The sequence below is a fragment of the Ranitomeya variabilis genome, chromosome 4 (genome assembly GCF_051348905.1).
Source record: "Ranitomeya variabilis isolate aRanVar5 chromosome 4, aRanVar5.hap1, whole genome shotgun sequence".
NCBI classification, from domain to species: Eukaryota; Metazoa; Chordata; class Amphibia; order Anura; family Dendrobatidae; genus Ranitomeya; species Ranitomeya variabilis.
The window spans coordinates 305,152,658-305,175,896 of NC_135235.1; the positions used below are offsets into that span (position 1 = coordinate 305,152,658).

At 47.4% G+C, this 23,239-nt stretch overlaps 1 protein-coding gene across 1 annotated transcript in view; it reads left to right on the forward strand.

Annotated features, from left to right (window-relative positions):
* Positions 1-23,239, forward strand: part of ESPN (espin) — a 283,637-nt gene that overhangs the window by 226,846 nt on the left and 33,552 nt on the right. The window contains exon 10 of the mRNA XM_077250372.1: positions 15,055-15,200. Within this exon, the coding sequence (XP_077106487.1) occupies positions 15,055-15,200 (146 nt within the window). The remainder of the gene's footprint in view (positions 1-15,054; positions 15,201-23,239) is intronic.

Here is a 23,239-nt window from a genome sequence, read left to right on the forward strand (position 1 = left end):
GTCACAGTTTGCCCAGGTCTGGCCTAGATGGAGGTCTTTGGCTAGAAGGTCCTCTTCTGAAGAAGTGCTTTCTCCTGTGTTCAGTGTTGCCTCTTGTTCAGAAATTACCTGCAGATTATTATTCCTTGCAGATTATTGCAGGAACAATTCTTTTAGAAGTTTGGACTGTATATAATTTATGTGTTAGGTTTGTTTATCTTGGTCCTGTAGGTTTTTTCTATTTGGTTTTACTAATTGCAGAGTGGGAAGACTAGTGCACGAGGGTGGTAAGGAACAAACACGTTAAGTATATAGTGATTAATCTAGAGTGTATTTGGTGCACGCTATTTAATAAAGTCCTATGTAAAAGCTATTGCCATATGCAAAAAAAATACAGAGATAAAATGATTTCTGCTTTTTTTGTAAATAAAGCTTAATGACTGTAAAATACAAAGTTCTGAGACCCCATGCTAGATAATTTCTTGTTGTCAGTGAAGGAGAACATTCATATTTACATTTACATGCTGAAAACTTCTAGAGAGCCAATGCTTGTCACAAACCCGGGTTTGCTAATATTGTGAACAGTGAATTAAAGTGTCTGAACTCTACTGGGCATAGGACTTCTCTGGTATTTTGCATCAAACATTAGTTTGGAAGTTTGTGTTCAGCTCACAGAGATAGAAATTGATGGTAGCAACACATCTCAAAAATGTTGGGAAAGTGCCATGTCTACGATTGTGGAGCATCCCCTCTTCTTTTTTTCACCAGTCTGGGAAGTGAGGAGACAATTGCTTGAGTTGTGGGAGAAGAACGTTGTCCCATTCTTGCCTGATGTAGGACTCTCGCTGATCCACAGTCCGGGGTCTTAGCCACTCATTTCATAATGCGCCAAATGTTTTCTCTTGGTGAAAGGTCTGGACCGCGGGCTGCTGATTCACCACCCAAACTCTTCTTCTGCAGAGCGATGCTGTTGTGATGGATACGGTACATGGTATAGAATTGTCTTACTGAAATATTTAAGGCCTTCCCCGGAATAGACTTGAGAGAGATAAAGAGATAAACAAGAAGCTCTCTGGCCAGTGCTGTCTGAGCATAGTATAGCATCCAATATTGACCATCGGCCATGTCCTTTCTGCACATGAATTTCTCCAGAATCTCCGAATGATTATATTATGTGTTGTAGATGGTGAGATATTCAAAGTCTTTGCAATTTTATGGTGAGGAACATTTTTTTAACTTTTTCCCCAATTTTTTGATGCAGTTGTTCACAGATTGGTGAACCTCCGACCATCTTTGCTTCTGTGAGACTCTGTCTCTCTAACATGCTCCTTTTATGCCCCTTCATGTGAGTTAATTGAAAATTGATGCTCCAGCAGTTAGCCATCAGAACCACTGACTTTTCAGAATTTTGTTAACCATGTTCCAAAATTTTTGAGATGTGTTGCGGCCATCAATTTCTAAATCAGTGACTTTTTTTCCAAAAAAGTAGGAAAAATTTCTAACTTATAACTCTGGATCTGTGATCTATGAGATTTCCAAATCATTGCATTCTTGTTTTCTTTACATTTTACGCAGCGTCCCAACTTTTGGGGAATTGGGGATGTACATGTTTGACCATTCATTTGTATGGGCACCTGTGTTACCACATTTCTCATGTAGTGACCACTGCAGAAAGAGTGTGCAAATGCCTGTTGCTTCCCTTTTCAATATTAACTGCTTATTAGAGGTTTGAGCTGTTGAATCAGTGACGATCAACTACTTTCCAGCAGGCTCTAACTCATAGAACAAGTTGTCCTTTAATCTTTACAGACTTTATGAAATGGAAACTGTACTTTCAACAAACCTGGCATAAATCTAGAGTTAATGGAAATGTAAGAAACCTGGCAATATATCTTAGTGGGAAAATATGACATTTTCTCCACTTATGAGACACTTCTTCCCCTCCCTGCCTCCTGAACGTATCATCCACTTTGGAAAAAAAGACATATTCCATCTTCTTCAAGAAAAGACGGACTGCCAACAGGGTGAGGTGTGATATTACAAATCCCGTTATAATCAAGGGGAAGGAGAGATGAAGTGAGGTGCAGAGTGAGAAAACAGGCTGAGACAGACACAGAAAGATTGTGCTGAGCTCTCTGACAAGTATTTTACCTCTCCTCAAAGCTGAATTCACATCCTCACAGCTCAGTACTGCTATGCAATTCTCTCCATGCTGCTGCTTTTCTCTAAGTACTAACTGAGGACTAACGAGCAGGAATACATCCCTTTTTGCTCAACTAAGAAGGGGAGCGATAATCACGTAGTCTCTGCCCACCTGTTCAGAATTAACTGCAAATTAAGAGAGAGGGGCTGCCAAGGAAAAAACTGGTGAAAATGCAGGATGCAAGTCATATAATGGCCAGAAATAGTGTTATTCCAAATGTACACACACAGGACAGCCTATTCTGAAAAGTTTCTTGAAAGTACAGTAACCCTTTAAGATTGTAACTCGCTTTATACGAAATTTAAATAGGTGAGACCTTCCATGTTGGCTGCAGACTGGATGCTCTCACTGATCAATTAATGGTGTTGGAATTCTCATTGTACAGGACGCCTATTTAATCTACATGGACGTGTGATAATTGGGCATTTTAAGGTGCTAACTCTTTTAATCATACTTTAAGTAAAGGACTGGTTGTTGATATTGAGGTTTTGTCATAAGGGCTGGGCTGTAGCTTCTTCTCTTTTTCAAGGAAAGAAAGATGATTGTCACTATTACAATGTAAAACTGTAATTGTTGCTAATGGTGTAGCATAAAGTGTTTGATTAAAATAAAAAGAAAAGCTACTTACAAAGTTTGGGTGTGGTCATATTCTAGCAGTCATATACAGTATTCTGATTAAAGGATCTTGTCTGTAAAACGATCCTGTGTAGAGATCTCTCACAATAGTGCCATCTTCAGGCAAAGAGAGTTACTGCATCCTAATAATAATACCCAAGTTTTTTTTTCTGGCTTTGAAACATGGTAATTTACCTAACACACATCACAAGGTAATTAGTATAGCGTATAGGAATGGAAAATGTATCAAAGCTCTGTCATCTCCATCTCGTTTCAGAACTATAAATGACAGCCTGCTCCTGCCCATTGGTTTTCATGGCATGCTGGGAGTTGTAGTTGTGAATCGTCTTTAGTCTTATATGTTGGAGATAAGTAATATTGATGGTCTCTTGGCTAGACTCTGATGCAAGTCCCTTGTAGATTAATTCAGACACCCTTAGTAACTTTATGACTTCACCAGTAACAGAATAGATGGTTCTATCTACTTTTTCATCAGGTTTCTAGTCCTCAATTATGAGCTTATTACTTTTTTTAATATATATCGTAGCTTCATGTTTTTGATACAGAGCTTGACATTCGTTTCATAGACCTAAAAGTTAAAAAAAATGTGTCTGCTCGTAGTCACCACTAGAGGGAGCTTACTACACAGTCTATTTTCAGTGTAAAAAATAAAAAGTATGCAGTGTGCTCCCCCTAGTGGTGGTGACAAGCAGCCAGAATTCTGTCGTATAACTCTGTATGGAGCTCTGTATCACAAAATAGTACTTCGGCTGCTATATATTTCTGGGATATTGATCAGCACAGAATTTTGGACCTTTTTTGAGGTGCACATTCACTTTAAGCTTTTTCTCTCCTAAATTCTTCAGACTTCTTACCATCTAACAGTTATTTTTCACTCTCTCTTCTCACTTCCCTATGCTGTTCCATGTGACTGGTCTTTCCCCCCCTTTCTTTGTCCTCTCATTTGTTTCTTTTCAAATCGACTCAATCATGCTTCCCTTCATCCTTTCCGCCTGTGCTCATTACTGACTTGCATGCCAATCCTGTTCGCTACGGTTCTCCCTGTGTGCATCCATTGTGCCCCTCTCTGCCTTTTTAGAAGTGAAAGCTCTCAGGCAAAGAAAGAGTAAGTATTGGACTTTATATGCCCTCTTTACTCACCGGCTCTCTAGTATAATGCATAGATGTAGATCCATAGCTAGCTAGATGTGTGCTGACGGAGTAGTTTTTACTAGATATAATCTATGTAGTGGAAATTTGGGGTGAAGTTCTCCGGCCTCCTAGACTTCAGGGAGGATCTGGTGGGAGAACCTCAAGACTCTTGGATGAGTTCAAGTTCCTTTCTATTAATGATACTAATCCTGACACCTTTGCTCCTCGGCAGACTGACCATTAGGCAGTTCTAAGGGTGCATGGCAAGTGGGAACCCATTACCCCTTTCTCATTTATATGGCCCATGACCTTGAAAGCTAAAAGTGTTCTTCAAATGCATTTTAATAACTCAAATCAAGTGCATCATAGCTATGGAGATTGGTAAGGGGCCTTTGACCATTAACGTCCAGGGGTCCGGATCACTATCAGTCCTCCCCTATCTGCTACATAATCAATTGTAAAGTGAAGCCAAATAGAAAACTGAACAGTGTTTGGTAGTATTTAAATATTTAAACCTATTTACTTTTTTTATTTTTGCATTTTCTTGTCTTTTGTTTAACAGAAATTCCTTAAGAATCTGTTAGATGTCCTGTAAATAAAAGTACTAACATTATATCATTTGCGGAAAAGTGTAACAAAGTTTGTAAATACTCATCTTCTTTGCTTTGGGGTATCAGTTGGGGTATCATTATATGTCCTTCAAGATGTGAACAGAGTAAAATGAGCTGCTGGGTTACACTTACATAATGACAATCAATTAATTACATGGCCATAATAGGGTCACTACATCAAAAGTGCTCATAGGGATGATTACATGGAGCAATATGTTGCAAAACACATCAGGAGTAGGCTGCGTGCCCATGGCCATCCCTTTTTTGTAATATGGCATGGGCTGCTATTGGCCTGTATTTTCCCCTATTTACACTGCTATGTTGTGAATTCTGTTCTCGAACTCCCTCCTGTGGTTATGAATGGTACGTCGGCGAGTTCTGTCCATGGACTCCCTCTGGTGGCTATGCCAAAAGGAGAAAAATTCAGAGCAATGATTTATAAAACAAACTTTAATTGCCATAAATAGTACAAAAATATATATCAAAACATTACATTATTTAATGACTAGAGCACAGGATGAATGTCCCAGGAATGCTGGAAAAGCGCCCATCCCCCCACTCCCCCAGATGTAAATACCCTTGTAATGGTATGCATAAGGAAAAGCACCTACACTATCCAACCAAGGTCACCCCAAAACAGTGGGATTCTATAGTAATGCCATTAAGTATGGTGGTGGAAAGAGGGTGCTAGCACTTACCACTACACAGAGGTAGGAGGGGGCGGTCGGGCGATGGTCCCCAACGCACGTTTCGTGGCCACCAGTGCCACTTCCTCAGGGGGATAACCATATACTGCCTAACAGGACCTTAAAATAGCCCTTGGCCCCGGTCACATGGTACACAGCAGCCAATCACAGTGGCGCCATCGGCACATACGCACTGTGTCTGGCAGGTCCCGGCAGTGAAACTCAGCGTCAGACCAGGTGCGCACGCCCAGGGCAAAAAAATGCCCGGAGCGCACACACCGGGCCCTGAGACATCGGTCCACACAGGGACAGGACAAGTCACAGCGCGATGCGCACGGCCACTGATGAGGGAAGATACTAGGATGCACAATATAGGTATAAAAGCTACTCCCTCCACATCCACTACTCATAGCTACTACCAATACAGGACAATTGGGGACCCATCAAAAATACAGCTCATAATAAAAACCGGTAAATAAATAAATATACAAAGTGGAACTAAGCCGTTTTCTATACATCCGCTTCACATTATAGTGGGAAAGGTGCATCGCTTCAGTATAACAGTCTCCATAGTAAGAATATTTGTCCCATTTTCTCTGAAGCAGATGTCTTGTTGAGTCCACTTTGCCCCGATTTGAATGGTATCCACGCTGGTTACCTGAACGGAGCCAAGGACATATTCAAAAGGCAAACCTTAAGGCCTCGAATCAATTATTATCACTAATAATGTAAATAAACCAGAGGTTAAAATCACAAACACAAACATAAAAACAAATGCTAAAACCAAAAAATCCCGAACCATACAGGGGATAAGGACGCCCAGGGCTGGAAGGGTCATATAAGGACGCCCAGGGCTGGAAGGGTCATATATTTAAATACAAAAGGAAGCAGAGGATGACACCTTGGCACACACAAATAAGGAATAAACAATAGGGAGCACAAACGGTACCAGGGATTCCCAGCCAGTCTCCCATGCTGGTCCTTGCCTAGCCTCAAGCTGCTTAGCATTTGCGATCTGACGAGGGCAGGCACATTCAGCTTAGTGTGGCCATTAAGTACTCATAAATAGGGAGCAAAGCTTAAAGCCTCATTCAGACCCGCTGGTGACATAGTACCAAGTCTAACGATCCACCTAGTTTCTTTTTGTGCTAGAAGTTTTTTATTGTCCCCACCCCGAATACCCAAGTGCAAGGCATCAATTTCCCTCACCTTTAATAGATTTGCATTGCACTTATGGTGCCGCAAAAAATGTCGTGGAATGGGTTTAAGGTCCGACGTGTCGGTCACTGTCTTGGCCGCACCAATGTCCCGGACATGCTCACGGACACGGACTCTCAGCTCCAGTAGAAGTGAAACTGGAGCATCGCAGGACATTGGTGCAGGCAAGACAGTGCCCGCACGGGAAACACCCCAAAGTGGGGCCCCTCGAACCAAATGGGTTACTCGGACTGGGGACATAGTGGCTACGCACCAGCAGGTCATTCAAATTTTTGCATCTCCTAGAGGTCATCTGAGGGTATGGGCCAAGGGAGGCCGCCAGGGAGGGCTCAGCCCCAAGAACTGACCAGTGCTTGGCAAGGATGGAGCGCATCCCATTCCACTCATGATTGTACGTAGAAATAAAGCAAATGGTGCCAGCCCCATCCCTGCCAACCTGCCGGTCACGTGGATGCAGTAGAGTCTCACGTGGGGTCAAGTGATAAATATGAGCGAGAGGCATTCCGCCAGCTCTGGAACTCTGACACCTACATTAGGTTGTCCTCCAATCCGATGGTGATATACCTGCGGGAGTTAGAGCAGGTTCTATTTGGAGCTTTCGAGGGGGGTATTATCCCCAAAAAGGTCTTCGATGGTTTGATGGTCAGATCCCCCAGAACTCCTACCTTTTATTTGTTGCCCAAAGTCCACAAGGATGCCCTCAACCCCCCGGGACGTCCGATTGTGTCTGGGATTGGGGGTTTATGTGACCGTGTGTGTCAATTTATTGATTTCTATCTGAAGCCCCTAGTCCAGACATTACCTTCTTATATCCGTGACACCACAGATGTCCTAGCACGGGTTGACGGCATCCTTGTGGACAAAGCAACCCTTCTCGTCACTGCTGACGTTGAAGGGCTGTATACTTTCATAGAACACTCTTGTGGGTTGGAGGCGGTTCGCTTCTTCCTCGGGACCTCCGATCTGGACGGCCCTTTACGTGGATTGATACTTGAGCTGCTAGACTTTGTTCTCACACACAATTTTTTCGTCTTTAAAGACGTTTTTTATTTACAGAAGCGCGGCACAGCCATGAGCGCGGCCTGTGCGCCTTCGTATGCTAATCTCTTCCTTGGTTATTGGGAGAGATTCCTTTTTGGCGACGAGGGCCCACCGGCCGCCTCCCATGTGCTGTGCTGGTATCGCTTCATTGATGACATTCTTTTTTTGTGGGATGGGACTGTTCAGCAGCTCCAGGACTTTATGGGTGCTGTGAATAACAACACTCTTAATATTAAACTTACGCACGTTTACAGTGAGGTTGCGGTCGACTTTCTGGACGTCCGTCTTGAGATCGACAACCATCGTCGTATCCAGGCAGATGTCTTCAGGAAGTCGACCTCTGTTAACGCACTGTTGCATGCCTCATCGGCACATGATCCATCCACGGTTAGGGCCGTCCTGATCGGACAATTCCTGAGGATGCGGCGAATCTGCTCCTCTGAGTCAAAATTTGAGGCACAGGCCTCTAATCTCAGGGACCGATTTTTGGCTCGGGGGTATAGCCGGCGATCCATAAAACATGGTTATGATCGCGCCAGAAAGACCCCACGTGAGACTCTACTGCATCCACGTGACCGGCAGGTTGGCAGGGATGGGGCTGGCACCATTCGCTTTATTTCTACGTACAATCATGAGTGGAATGGGATGCGCTCCATCCTTGCCAAGCACTGGTCAGTTCTTGGGGCTGAGCCCTCCCTGGCGGCCTCCCTTGGCCCATACCCTCAGATGACCTCTAGGAGATGCAAAAATTTGAATGACCTGCTGGTGCGTAGCCACTATGTCCCCAGTCCGAGTAACCCATTTGGTTCGAGGGGCCCCACTTAGGGGTGTTTCCCATGCGGGCACTGTCTTGCCTGCACCAATGTCCTGCGATGCTCCAGTTTCACTTCTACTGATGGAACGAGAGAATTTGACATCAGGGAACGGATCTCATGCAGCACAACTAATGTAATCTACTATGCGACATGCCCGTGTCCTATGATTTACATAGGCCTTACCACATGGGAGCTGAGAGTCCGTGTCCGTGAGCATGTCCGGGACATTGGTGCGGCCAAGACAGTGACCGACACGTCGGACCTTAAACCCATTCCACGACATTTTTTGCGGCACCATAAGTGCAATGCAAATCTATTAAAGGTGAGGGGTATTGATGCCTTGCACTTGGGTATTCGGGGTGGGGACAATAAAAAACTTCTAGCACAAAAAGAAACTAGGTGGATAGTTAGACTTGGTACTATGTCACCAGCGGGTCTGAATGAGGCTTTAAGCTTTGCTCCCTATTTATGAGTACTTAATGGCCACACTAAGCTGAATGTGCCTGCCCTCGTCAGATCGCAAATGCTAAGCAGCTTGAGGCTAGGCAAGGACCAGCATGGGAGACTGGCTGGGAATCCCTGGTACCGTTTGTACTCCCTATTGTTTATTCCTTATTTGTGTGTGCCAAGGTGTCATCCTCTGCTTCCTTTTGTATTTAAATATATGACCCTTCCAGCCCTGGGCGTCCTTATCCCCTGTATGGTTCGGGATTTTTTGGTTTTAGCATTTGTTTTTATGTTTGTGTTTGTGATTTTAACCTCTGGTTTATTTACATTATTAGTGATAATAATTGATTCGAGGCCTTAAGGTTTGCCTTTTGAATATAACCAGCGTGGATACCATCCAAATCGGGGCAAAGTGGACTCATCAAGACATCTGCTTCAGAGAAAATGGGACAAATATTCTTACTATGGAGACTGTTATACTGAAGCGATGCACCTTTCCCACTATAATGTGAAGCCGATGTATAGAAAACGGCTTAGTTCCACTTTGTATATTTATTTATTTACCGGTTTTTATTATGAGCTGTATTTTTGATGGGTCCCCAATTGTCCTGTATTGGTAGTAGCTATGAGTAGTGGATGTGGAGGGAGTAGCTTTTATACCTATATTGTGCATCTTAGTATCTTCCCTCATCAGTGGCCGTGCGCATCGCGCTGTGACTTGTCGTCCTGTCCCTGTGTGGACCGATGTCTCAGGGCCCGGTGTGTGCGCTCCGGGCATTTTTTTGCCCTGGGCGTGCGCACCTGGTCTGACGCTGAGTTTCACTGCCGGGACCTGCCAGACACAGTGCGTATGTGCCGATGGCGCCACTGTGATTGGCTGCTGTGTACCATGTGACCGGGGCCAAGGGCTATTTTAAGGTCCTGTTAGGCAGTATATGGTTATCCCCCTGAGGAAGTGGCACTGGTGGCCACGAAACGTGCGTTGGGGACCATCGCCCGACCGCCCCCTCCTACCTCTGTGTAGTGGTAAGTGCTAGCACCCTCTTTCCACCACCATACTTAATGGCATTACTATAGAATCCCACTGTTTTGGGGTGACCTTGGTTGGATAGTGTAGGTGCTTTTCCTTATGCATACCATTACAAGGGTATTTACATCTGGGGGAGTGGGGGGATGGGCGCTTTTCCAGCATTCCTGGGACATTCATCCTGTGCTCTAGTCATTAAATAATGTAATGTTTTGATATATATTTTTGTACTATTTATGGCAATTAAAGTTTGTTTTATACATCATTGCTCTGAATTTTTCTCCTTTTGGCATGGTTTGTTTTGAGCTGATTTGGTGAGGTCGGGGTCTTTTGGCGTATTTACTGCTAGACCTCGTGCGCTCACAAAATGTATTTGGGAGTTTTGTATTCAATTCCCTCTGGTGGCTGTGAGTGGAGCTGCTGGTTCTGAGGTTCTGTCCTCAGCTGACCTCGTTTAGTCCTAGGCTGGCTGCTCTATTTAACTCCACTTAGATCGGTACTTGATGCCAGCTGTCAATGTCCTAGTACTGGTTCGGTTTGCTCTTGGATCTTTCAGATGACCTGTCTACTCCAGCAAAAGCTAAGTCCCTGCTAGCTTATCTGTTTACCACTGTTTTTTTGTCCAGCTTGCTATCATGATTCTGCCTGGCTAGCTGGAAGCTCTGGGATGCAGAGTGGCACCTCCACGCCGTGAGTCGGTGTGGGGTCTCTTTTGCACACTCTGCGTGGTTTTTTGGTAGTTTTTTATGCTGACCGCAAAGATACCTTTTCTATCCTCAAGTCTGTTTAGTTAAGTCTGGCCTCCTTTGCTGAAACCTATTTCATTCCTGTGTTTGTGACTTCCATCTTAACTCACAGTCAATACGTGTGGGGGGCTGCCTATTTCTTTGGGGAATTTCTCTGAGGCAAGTTAGGCCTTATTTTCTATCTTTAGGGATAGTTAGCTCTTAGGCTGTGAAGAGGCGTCTAGGCAGAGTCAGGTACGCTCCACTGCTATTTCTAGTTGTTGTGATAGGTTTAGGGGTTGCGGTCAGCAGAGCTTCCACTTCCCAGAGCTTGTCCTGTATTACTAGTTTGCTCATCAGGTCATTCCTAGTGCTCCTAACCATCAGGTCATCATAACACTGCTAATAATTATTTTTATTTCTATAGTGCCAACATATTCAATGCCAACAGCACTTTATAATTCAGATTGGTTGAATACATAGGCACCATACGGCACAACAGAAAACCCCCCTCATAATTAGACCAGCCAGGGCTCTATTGCTACTGCCCACAACATAACTGCTAGCACTGGAATCTATTTCCTGACAGTGTAGTGCATGTACATAACAATATAACGTCTTCTATCTTATCAAGGTGGATTTGTTATGCTGCAGATTAAATATTCACGTTCTATTATTATCATTTGTTATGACGCAGGGGCTTTTGTTGATGATTTTAAATATTGATTAGGAAAGACTTGCACCTGTCACACCAGTAATATACTACCTCTAAAATAACGGCGGCTGTCTGCTGTGAATTATTTCAGATAGCCTGCGGGTGTGGTAAAACTTGGGAATACCCCACCCACAGCTCATATGGACAATGAAAGTAACAAAAGCTGCAGAGAATAGAAGGTGGTTGCCCACACCTGCTGTAAGGATCCCAGACACTCGGGATGCCCACAGCTGCTGTAAGGATCTCAGACAGTCGAGATACCCACACCTGCTAAAAGGATCCCAGACACTCGGGATGCCCACATCTGCTGCATGGATCCCAGACACTCGGGATGCCCACAGCTGCTGTATGGATCTCAGACAGACGAGATGCCCACACCTGCTATATGGATCCCAGACAGTCGGGATGCCCACATCTGCTGTATGGATCCCAGATATTTGAGATGTCCACACCAGCTGTATGGATCCCAGATAGTTGAGATGCCCACACCTGGTGTATGGATTCCAGATAGTTGAGATGCCCACACCTGCTATATGGATCCCAGATAGTTGAGATGCCCACACCAGCTGTATGGATCCCAGATAGTTGAGATGCCCACACCTACTGTATGGATCCCAGATAGTTGAGATGCCCACACCTGCTGTATGGATCCCAGATAGTTGAGATGCCCACACCTGCTGTATGGATCCCAGATAGTTGAGATGTCCACATCTGCTGTATGGATCCCAGATAGTTGCGATGCCCACACCTGCTGTATGGATCCCAGATAGTTGAGATACCCACACCTGCTGTATGGATCCTAGACAGTCGGGATGCCCACACCTGCTGTATGGATCCCAGACAGTTGAGATGCCCACATCTGCTGTATGGATCCCAGACAGTCGGGATGCCCACATCTGCTGTATGGATCCCAGATAGTTGAGATGCCCACACCTGCTGTATGGATTCCAGATAGTTGAGATGCCCACATCTGCTGTATGGATCCCAGATAGTTGAGATGCCCACACCAGCTGTATGGATCCCAGATAGTTGAGATGCCCACACCTGCTGTATGGATCCCAGATAGTTGAGATGCCCACACCTGCTGTATGGATCCTAGACAGTCGAGATGCCCATATCTGCTGTATGGATCCCAGATAGTTGAGATGCCCACATCTGCTGTATGGATCTCAGATAGTTGAGATGCCCACACCTGCTGTATGGATCCCAGATAGTTGAGATGTCCACATCTGCTGTATGGATCCCAGATAGTTGAGATGCCCACACCTGCTGTATGGATCCCAGATAGTTGAGATACCCACACCTGCTGTATGGATCCTAGACAGTCGGGATGCCCATATCTGCTGTATGGATCCCAGATAGTTGAGATGCCCACACCTGCTGTATGGATCCCAGATAGTTGAGATGTCCACATCTGCTGTATGGATCCCAGATAGTTGAGATGCCCACACCTGCTGTATGGATCCCAGATAGTTGAGATACCCACACCTGCTGTATGGATCCTAGACAGTCGGGATGCCCACACCTGCTGTATGGATCCCAGACAGTTGAGATGCCCACATCTGCTGTATGGATCCCAGACAGTCGGGATGCCCACATCTGCTGTATGGATCCCAGATAGTTGAGATGCCCACACCTGCTGTATGGATTCCAGATAGTTGAGATGCCCACATCTGCTGTATGGATCCCAGATAGTTGAGATGCCCACACCAGCTGTATGGATCCCAGATAGTTGAGATGCCCACACCTGCTGTATGGATCCCAGATAGTTGAGATGCCCACACCTGCTGTATGGATCCTAGACAGTCGAGATGCCCATATCTGCTGTATGGATCCCAGATAGTTGAGATGCCCACATCTGCTGTATGGATCTCAGATAGTTGAGATGCCCACACCTGCTGTATGGATCCCAGATAGTTGAGATGCCCACATCTGCTGTATGGATCCCAGATAGTTGAGATGCCCACACCTGCTGTATGGATCCTAGACAGTCGGGATGCCCACACCTGCTGTATGGATCCAAGACAGTTGAGATGCCCATATCTGCTGTATGGATCCCAGACAGTCGGGATGCCCATATCTGCTGTATGGATCCCAGATAGTTGAGATGCCCACACCTGCTGTATGGATCCCAGATAGTTGAGATGCCCACACCTGCTGTATGGATCCCAGACAGTTGAGATGCCCATATCTGCTGTATGGATCCCAGACAGTCGGGATGCCCATATCTGCTGTATGGATCCCAGATAGTTGAGATGGCCACACCTGCTGTGTGGATCCCAGATAGTTGAGATGCCCACACCTGCTGTATGGATCCCAGATAGGTGAGATGCCCACACCTGCTGTTAGGATCCGAGACAGCGGGATGCCCACACCTGTTGCATGGATCGCAAATAATGGAAGTTACATATTTAGTGCATCTCTGTCGTGGCAACTAGAAAGACTTATGTCATGAGTGATGAAAGCCAACAAGTGTATGAGGAGCTTCTCCAAGTGATTATTCCGTCTTATGTGAAGAAAGTTTAGCAACTTTTTAATGCACTCTACAATTCAGTTTCTCACCACTTTCAAGATATCCATTTGTAGTGAGTGAAGGTGAAAATTTCTATTTATATTTTAAAGCTAAAAATCTGAATTATCTGTGCCTCATATGGCAAAATAGTCAGCACCCCTATGTTCACTCTTGGGTCTGTCGGCCTTCACTTTTGTACCCCATGATGTGTATTCGGTTGGCTCTGATCAAAAGCAAAATAAAGTGTAATAATATAGTTCTCTTCTGCCCCATAAACATATATCAAGAGGCTCAAAATGACTTGTGTAATTACACTAATGTGACGTGAAGGACACGATGCTGTGATCCAGCTTAACCTCTGGATTTGTAATTGTTGGACCATAAATGAGAATTTGTCAGCGATAAAATGTCCATAGAGGCAAGGTACCCAGCTGTTATGAGGCCAGTGGTGGGAGTCATAGTGACTACCGGTAGCCACCACTAGAAGTAGCTCATTGGATAAAGCTTTATAAAGCTCTGTTGAGTCCAATTGTAGGTCTGTACCTCCATGTACAATTAGCTCCCCCTACAGGTGGCTGCAGTCAGATAGAATTCTGTAAGCTACCAAGTCTGATAACCATACAGATACAGTATATTATGGATTAGAACACAATTGGGAATGAAAATGGCATGGTGGACGTTAGTAAAGACTAAGGCCCCAATTCATTGTTGCGTTTGCACGTTTTTTGTCTAGTTTTTGTGTTATGCACTTTTTTCAGCTTGCACACAATTCATTATTCTATTTGCGCCTTTTTTAAGTCTATTTTATATGGGTTTTTTTTTTGTTTTTCACTTTGTGGTCAGAGTCTAGTAATTCCAGATGTATTTATCAATAGCACCCTTTGAAAAAGTAGCAAAATTTGGCACAAGTCCACCCTTGTCATCACTCCTCCACACAACGAGGTGTATTTTTGAGTGCACCAAAATTTGGACTCATTTTTTGGTGGCTTTTGATGTCAAAAGTTCAAGACAGGAAGAAAACCCATTTTTAACTTTGAGCTAAATTCATGCATTGCGTGCATTGTTTTGATGAGTTTGGCACCAAAAATGGCAACTAATACCACAAGACAAAGAAAAGAAAGTGACTTAAAAAAAAAAAAGCAAATGATGAATCGGGACCTTAGTACGTTTGGCAGAACTCTCCGTGGAGATGGTGCTCAGTCTAAATTTTACTATGGGTCCAGGTGATATTTCCATAAGCTCTTGCTACCAACTTGACCCCTAAGTGAACTGTCTATATGATTAACAGTATAACATTATGTCCCATAGGTACCAAGTCCTTCAACATGATGTCCCCAACAGGAGACAACTCTGAGCTGCTGGCCGAAATTAAAGCTGGAAAAAGTCTGAAACCAACTCCGCAAAGCAAAGGTCTAACAACCATCTTCTCAGGCAGCGGACAGCAAGGATCAAATGTGCGGGTGACATTCATTGCGTATATTTCATTCTATTTTATTACATAAGCGATATACAGATAACTTATAATTAATGCCCCTGGTAGGAATGATATTTAGACATTTTAAGCTATGGTCTGTAATGTCCAACTTTGAGCACCATTTCACAGTTTATATATGGGTATCATCCTCATGGAAATATTCAATCACTGAGTTACAGATTGTATTATACTTCAGAGCTGCATTCACAGGGGAAATAATGTTCAATCTTAGTTGAGCTCCTAAAAATTGTCTAAATACATTACTTATACTAATCTTGTACTACAGCCTGAATACAGAGCTGCCATCACAATTCTACACTCATTACAGCATATATATCTCGGCATTTGCTGCTTGTTCAGTGTCTGCACAAAGCTCAGTCTAGTGAACTATAGTCTTTATATTAGTCATCTGTCATAGGAAAAACTAACTGCCCTCCCCTGCAATATTCTCTTCCTCACCCGGTCAAGTCTATGGGTACAGGAAAAACAATTAGATCCTATATGGATCTAACATCTGAATTTTACAGATACATTGCAATTATTGACTTAGGGTAGCTGTGTTTGGGCTAGAAAAGTTAGTTCACTACTGATTTAAAAAAACAGATTTCACACAAATGGTGAAACAGATGAAAAATTGTACGTTTTATCTTGATGAAAATCGGACAATTTTTTTATACATTAAAGGGAACCTGTCACCACGTTTTTGGAAGATGGGATAAAAATAGCGTTAAATAGGGGCAGAGGTGGGCGTTACATTAGTGTGTGTGTTATGCGTTTATTACTCACCTAAGTTGCCGAAATAACTTTGCAAAGTCTCCGTTTTCGCCTGTCAATCAGGCTGGTCAGGTCGCATGGGCGTTGTCTTCCCCCAGATTTGGCGTAGTTTTCCGTTGGTGGCGTAGTGGTGTGCGCATGCCCAAAGTCCGGAATCCTCTTCCAGGGGATTTAAAATAGCGCGGTGTTCGTTATTGCATTGGTGATCGGTGGGCGCGGCCATCTTCCTTTGGCCGCGCGTGCGCAGAAGCGGCGCTCTGCTGGCCGCGGCTTCAGGAAAATGGCCGCCGCGATATCCATCTGCGCACGCGCGGCATCCCGCGGCCATTTTCCTGAAGCCGCGGCCAGCAGAGCGCCGCTTCTGCGCACGCGCGGCCAAAGGAAGATGGCCGCGCCCACCGATCACCAATGCAATAACGAACACCGCGCTATTTTAAATCCCCTGGAAGAGGATTCCGGACCTTGGGCATGCGCACACCACTACGCCACCAACGGAAAACTACGCCAAATCTGGGTGAAGACACCACGCCCATGTGACCTGACCAGCCTGATTGACAGGCGAAAACGGAGACTTTGCAAAGTTATTTCGGCAACTTAGGTGGGTAATAAACGCATAACACACACACTAATGTAATGCCCACCTCTGCCCCTATTTAACGCTATTTTTATCCCATCTTCCAAAAACGTGGTGACAGGTTCCCTTTAATGTGAACTTATGCTTAATAGTAGCAGCTAATCAAAACCATATAATGTACAGCATTTTATAATGTGATATAATTATTATTGTACAGAATTAAGTTCAGCCCTCCACAGCAGTCCAAGTTTCTCATGTTGTCCCTTGTGAACATTGCTCACCAGGAGCACTACACCATCAGAATAGTCCATAGTGCTGCTTTAGTAAAATAATACAGGATGTAACTCAGGATCAGTACAGGATAAGTAATGTATGTGTTCTGTCCTCACTAAATAAGGCAGGCTCATGTAGCTATACAGGCAGCTAAATCGCTATACTGGAGTCCAATAAGGAGACTGTGGTTGAGTCTGTGCTTTTATTGTATGTGTTAGTATATTGGAGAGGTGAACCTGTAAATAATCATAAGCCATACAATCAGTGCATGATACAGCAGAAATACATACTCCACATGTTGTACATTATGCATGAACACTTACAAAGCTAGTAACTGACCTAGGGATACAATTAAGTAAGCTAGGCTAATATTAGAGCAGAAATTAACCATTGAACACATAATACATACCGGCAATGCAATCCCAAGGGGGACTAAAATAGAGATGTCCCCTCCTGAAAGCTGAGTGAAGGAAAATGAAGGCTGAGGTACAACAATGCATTGCAAATGGGAGGGAATAAGACAGAAGATAGAAAATAGGACCGCAAACATAACTCTGGCCACTAAAAGGAGCCAAAACAGTATAGACAAATTAATAACCTGCAGCATTATGCAAACAAATAATCAGATATAACAGATTAGATGTCGGAGACAGAACAGTATGTACATTGCAATTCATCTTTTTATGTAGACTAATTTTATATGAAAATTGAAATGTTTAGATGCATATCATTGTGTTAGTCTTGATTTGTTACGTTGTGTTCCTTGTATCTTCAAGAGAAATAGAAATATAGAGAAATATCTATAGTGAGCAAACTTCAATATATTATACTAGCTATTGAACCCGTTCTACGCCCGGGTGACGAGCATTTATATTGGTATATGGTCTCCATCCTGGTATGTGCTGCTCCCATCCTGTCATGTGCTGCTCCATCCTGCGCCCCCATCCTGTCATGTGCTGCTCCACCGTGTCATGTGCTGCTCCATCCTGCTCCCCCATCCTGTCATGTGCTGCTCCACCGTGTCATGTGCTGCTCCATCCTGCGCCCCCATCCTGTTATGTGCTACTCCACTGTGTCATGTGCTGCTCCATCCTGCATCCCCATCTTGTCATGTGCTCCCATCCTGCGCCCCCATCCTATCACGTGCTGCTCCATCCTGCGCCCCCATCAGTGCGGGCGGCTGTGCTGAGTGCGGGCGGCTGTGCTGAGTGCGGGCGGCTGTGCTGAGTGCGGGCGGCTGTATGTGGCTGTGCTGAGTGCGGGCGGCTGTATGTGACGCGGCTGTGCTGGGTGCGGGCGGCTGTATGTGACGTGGCTGTGCTGGGTGCGGCGGCTGTGGGTGGCTGTGCTGGGTGCGGCGGCTGTGGACGGCTGTGCAGGGTGCGGTGGCTGTGCTGGGTGCAGCGGCTGTGCGTGGCTGTAGGCGGCTGTGGGCGGCTGTGCGTGGCTGTGGGCGGCTGTGCGTGACTGTGCTGGGTGCGGCAGCTGTGCTGGGTGCGGCGGCTGTGGTGGGTGCGGCGGCTATGCTGGGTGCGGCGGCTGTGGATGGCTGTGCTGGGTGCGGCGGCTGTGCTGGGTGCAGCGGCTGTACGTGGCTGTGCTGGATGCGGCGGCTGTGCTGGGTGCGGCGGCTGTGCGTGGCTGTGGGCGGCTGTGCGTGGATGTGGGCGGCTGTGCTGGGTGCGGCGCCTGTGCGTGGCTATGGGCGGCTGTGCGTGGCTGCGGCGGCTGTGCTGGGTGCGGCGGCTGTGCTGGGTGCGGTGGCTGTGCTGGGTGCGGCGGCTGTGCTGGGTGCGGCGGCTGTGCGTGGCTGTGGGCGGCTGTGCGTGGCTGTGGGCGGCTGTGCGTGGCTGTGCGCGGCTGTGCTGGGTGCGGCGGCTGTGGTCGGCTGTGCTGGGTGCGGCGGCTGTGGGCGGCTGTAAGTGGCTATGGGCGGCTGTGCGTGGCTGTGGGCGGCTGTGCGTGGCTCTTGGCGGCTGTGCTGGGTGCGGCGGCTGTGCGTGGCTGTGGGCGGCTGTGCGTGGCTGTGGGCGGCTGTGCGTGGCTAAGGGCGGCTGTGCGTGGCTAAGGGCGGCTGTGCGTGGCTGTGGGCGGCTGTGCTGGGTGCGGCGGCTGTGCTGGGTGCGGCGGCTGTGCTGGGTGCGGCGGCTGTGCGTGGCTGTGGGCGGCTGTGCGTGGCTGTGGGCGGCTGTGCGTGGCTATGGGCGGCTGTGCGTGGCTATGGGCGGCTGTGCGTGGCTATGGGCGGCTGTGCGTGGCTATGGGCGGCTGTGCGTGGCTATGGGCGGCTGTGCTGGGTGCGGCGGCTGTGCTGGGTGCGGCGGCTCTGCGTTGCTGTGGGCGGCTGTGCGTGGCTGTGGGCGGCTGTGCGTGGCTGTGGGTGGCTGTGCTGGGTGCGGCGGCTGTGCGTTGCTATGGGCGGCTGTGCGTGGCTGTGGGCGGCTGTGCGTGGCTGTGGGTGGCTGTGCTGGGTGCGGCGGCTGTGGACGGCTGTGCAGGGTGCGGTGGCTGTGCTGGGTGCAGCGGCTGTGCGTGGCTGTGGGCGGCTGTGCGTGGCTGTGGGCGGCTGTGCGTGGCTGTGCTGGGTGCGGCAGCTGTGCTGGGTGCGGCGGCTGTGCTGGGTGCGGCGGCTGTGCTGGGTGCGGCGGCTGTGCTGGGTGCGGCGGCTGTGCTGGGTGCGGCGGCTGTGGATGGCTGTGCTGGGTGCGGCGGCTGTGCTGGGTGCAGCGGCTGTACGTGGCTGTGCTGGATGCAGCGGCTGTGCTGGGTGCGGCGGCTGTGCGTGGCTGTGGGCGGCTGTGCGTGGCTGTGGGCGGCTGTGCGTGGCTGTGGGCGGCTGTGCGTGGATGTGGGCGGCTGTGCTGGGTGCGGCGGCTGTGCGTGGCTATGGGCGGCTGTGCGTGGCTATGGGCGGCTGTGCGTGGCTGCGGCGGCTGTGCTGGGTGCGGTGGCTGTGCTGGGTGCGGCGGCTGTGCTGGGTGCGGCGGCTGTGCGTGGCTGTGGGCGGCTGTGCGTGGCTGTGGGCGGCTGTGCGCGGCTGTGCTGGGTGCGGCGGCTGTGGTCGGCTGTGCTGGGTGCGGCGGCTGTGCGTGGCTGTGGGCGGCTGTGCGTGGCTATGGGCGGCTGTGCGTGGCTGTGGGCGGCTGTGCTGGGTGCGGCGGCTGTGCGCGGCTGTGCGTGGCTGTGGGCGGCTGTGCGTGGCTCTTGGCGGCTGTGCTGGGTGCGGCGGCTGTGCGTGGCTGTGGCGGCTGTGCGTGGCTGTGGGCGGCTGTGCGTGGCTAAGGGCGGCTGTGCGTGGCTGTTGGCGGCTGTGCTGGGTGCGGCGGCTGTGCTGGGTGCGGCGGCTGTGCGTGGCTGTGGGCGGCTGTGCTGGGTGCGGCGGCTGTGCGTGGCTGTGGGCGGCTGTGCTGGGTGCGGCGGCTGTGCGTGGCTGTGGGCGGCTGTGCTGGGTGCGGCGGCTGTGCGTGGCTGTGGGCGGCTGTGCGTGGCTATGGGCGGCTGTGCGTGGCTGTGGGCGGCTGTGCGTGGCTATGGGAGGCTGTGCTGGGTGCGGCGGCTGTGCTGGGTGCGGCGGCTGTGCGTTTGCTGTGGGCGGCTGTGCGTGGCTGTGGGCGGCTGTGCTAGGTGCGGCGGCTGTGCGTGGTGTTGTGAATTTGCTTTTTGGCTCCCTCTAGTGGTTACTAGTGATTTGACTCTGGGTATGTCAGTCATCCCTTGTATGCTCACCTGGGCCGTTAGTTCAGGGGTGTTGCTATATAAGCTCCCTGGACCTTCAGTTATATGCCTGGCAACGTTGTAATCAGAGCTAATCTGTTGTGCTCTTGTCTACTGATCCTGGTTCCGGCTAGATTAAGCTAAGTCTGCTTTCTTGCTTTTTGCTATTTGTTTTTGTTTGCATTTTTGTCCAGCTTGTACTTAATCTGTATCCTGTCCTTGCTGGAAGCTCTAGGGAGCTGGTATTCTCCCCCCGGGCCGTTAGACGGTTCGGGGGTTCTTGAATTTCCAGCGTGGATGTTTGATAGGGTTTTTGTTGACCATATAAGTTATCTTACTACATTCTGCTATTAGTAAGCGGGCCTCTCTTTGCTAAACCTAGTTCATTTCTATGTTTGTCATTTCCTCTTACCTCACCGTTATTATTTGTGGGGGGCTTGTATCCTACTTTTGGGGTCCTTTCTCTGGAGGCAAGAGAGGTCTTTGTTTTCCTCTTCTAGGGGTAGTTAGTTCTCCGGCTGGCGCGAGACATCTAGCGACCAACGTAGGCATGTTCCCCGGCTACTTCTAGTGTTGGCGTTAGGAGTAGATATATGGTCAACCCAGTTACCACTGCCCTATGAGCTGGATTTTTGTACTTCGCAGACTTACCTATTTCTCTGAGACCCTCGCCATTGGGGTCATAACAGTTTGCCAGGCCAGTATTAAATGTTAAATGCATTGCAGAAGCGGGATTATAAGAAAGAAAATTCTGAGTTTTTTTTTTTTTTTTTCCTCTCATTTTTTTTTTTCTCTTCCCCTTTACCTCTGAGTGGCTCAAGCTTGCTGTAGACATGAATGTCCAGACCTTGATTACAAGTGTGGACCAGCTTGCTGCTCGTGTGCAGGGCATACAAGATTATGTTACCAGAAATCCTATGTCAGAACCTAAGATACCGATTCCTGAATTGTTTTTCGGAGACCGATTTAAGTTTAGAAATTTCAGGAATAAGGGTATGTCTCCACTTTCAGGATTGCATCAGTCTTTGGTCAGGATTTTATGCAAGTAAAATCCTGACCAAAACTGCACCTGAGGTCACTGGCAGGTCACCTGTGGTGTACCTGCGTGTTTTGCTCATAGTAGCAACATGCAGCGTTTTGAAAAAACGCACAACGCATGCGTTTTCGCGGCAAAAACGCATGCGTTTTTAAACGCATAGTGGAGTCTGGATTTCATAAAATCCCATCCACTATGCTGTAACATCTGGACGCTGCGTTTTTGACGCAGCAGAAAAACGCAGCGTCAAAAACGCAGCGTTTCCTGAACGTGGAAACATACCCTTATTGTAAATTATTTTTGTCCCTGAGACCCTGTTCATCTGGAGACTCCGCTCAGCAAGTGAAAATTGTTATTTCTTTTTTACGGGGCGACCCTCAGGATTGGGCCTTCTCGCTGGCGCCAGGAGATCCGGCATTGGCGGATATTGATGCGTTTTTTCTGGCGCTCGGTTTACTTTATGAGGAACCCAATCTTGAGATTCAGGCAGAAAAAGCCTTGCTGGCTATGTCTCAGGGCCAGGACGAGGCTGAAGTGTATTGCCAAAAATTTCGGAAATGGTCCGTGCTGACTCAGTGGAACGAGTGTGCACTGGCCGCAAATTTTAGAAATGGCCTTTCTGAAGCCATTAAGAATGTGATGGTGGGTTTCCCTATTCCCACAGGTCTAAATGATTCCATGGCCCTGGCTATTCAAATTGACCGGCGGTTGCGGGAGCGCAAAACCGCAAATTCCCTTATGGTGTTGTCTGAACAGGCACCTGATTTAATGCAATGTGATAGAATCCTGACTAGAAATGAGCGGAAAATTCATAGACGCCAGAATGGCTTGTGTTACTACTGTGGTGATTCTACACATGTTATCTCAGCATGCTCTAAACGTCAAACTAAGGTTGTTAGTCCTGTCACCGTTGGTAATTTGCAACCTAAATTTATTCTATCTGTAACTTTGATTTGTTCACTGTCATCTTATCCTGCCATGGCGTTTGTAGATTCAGGTGCTGCCCTGAGTCTTATGGATCTGTCATTTGCCAAGCGCTGTGGTTTTGTTCTTGAGCCATTAGAAAATCCTATCCCTCTTAGGGGTATTGATGCTACGCCGTTGGCAGAAAATAAACCGCAGTTTTGGACACAGGTTACCATGTGTATGACTCCTGAACATCGGGAGGTTATACGTTTTCTTGTTTTGCATAAAATGCATGATTTGGTTGTTTTGGGGTTGCCATGGTTGCAGACCCATAATCCAGTCTTGGATTGGAAGGCCATGTCAGTGTCAAGTTGGGGATGCCGTGGAAATCATGGGGATTCCCTGCCCGTGTCTATTGCTTCTTCTACGCCTTCGGAAGTTCCGGAGTATTTGTCTGATTATCAGGATGTTTTCAGCGAGTCCAGGTCCAGTGCACTGCCTCCTCATAGGGAGTGTGACTGCGCAATAGAGTTGATTCCAGGCAGTAAGTTTCCTAAGGGAAGATTATTTAACCTGTCGGTACCTGAACATACCGCTATGCGTTCATATATTAGAGAGTCTCTGGAGAAGGGGCATATCCGTCCTTCTTCTTCCCCTCTTGGTGCGGGATTCTTTTTTGTGGCCAAAAAGGACGGATCTTTGAGGCCTTGTATTGACTATCGGCTCTTAAATAAGATCACTG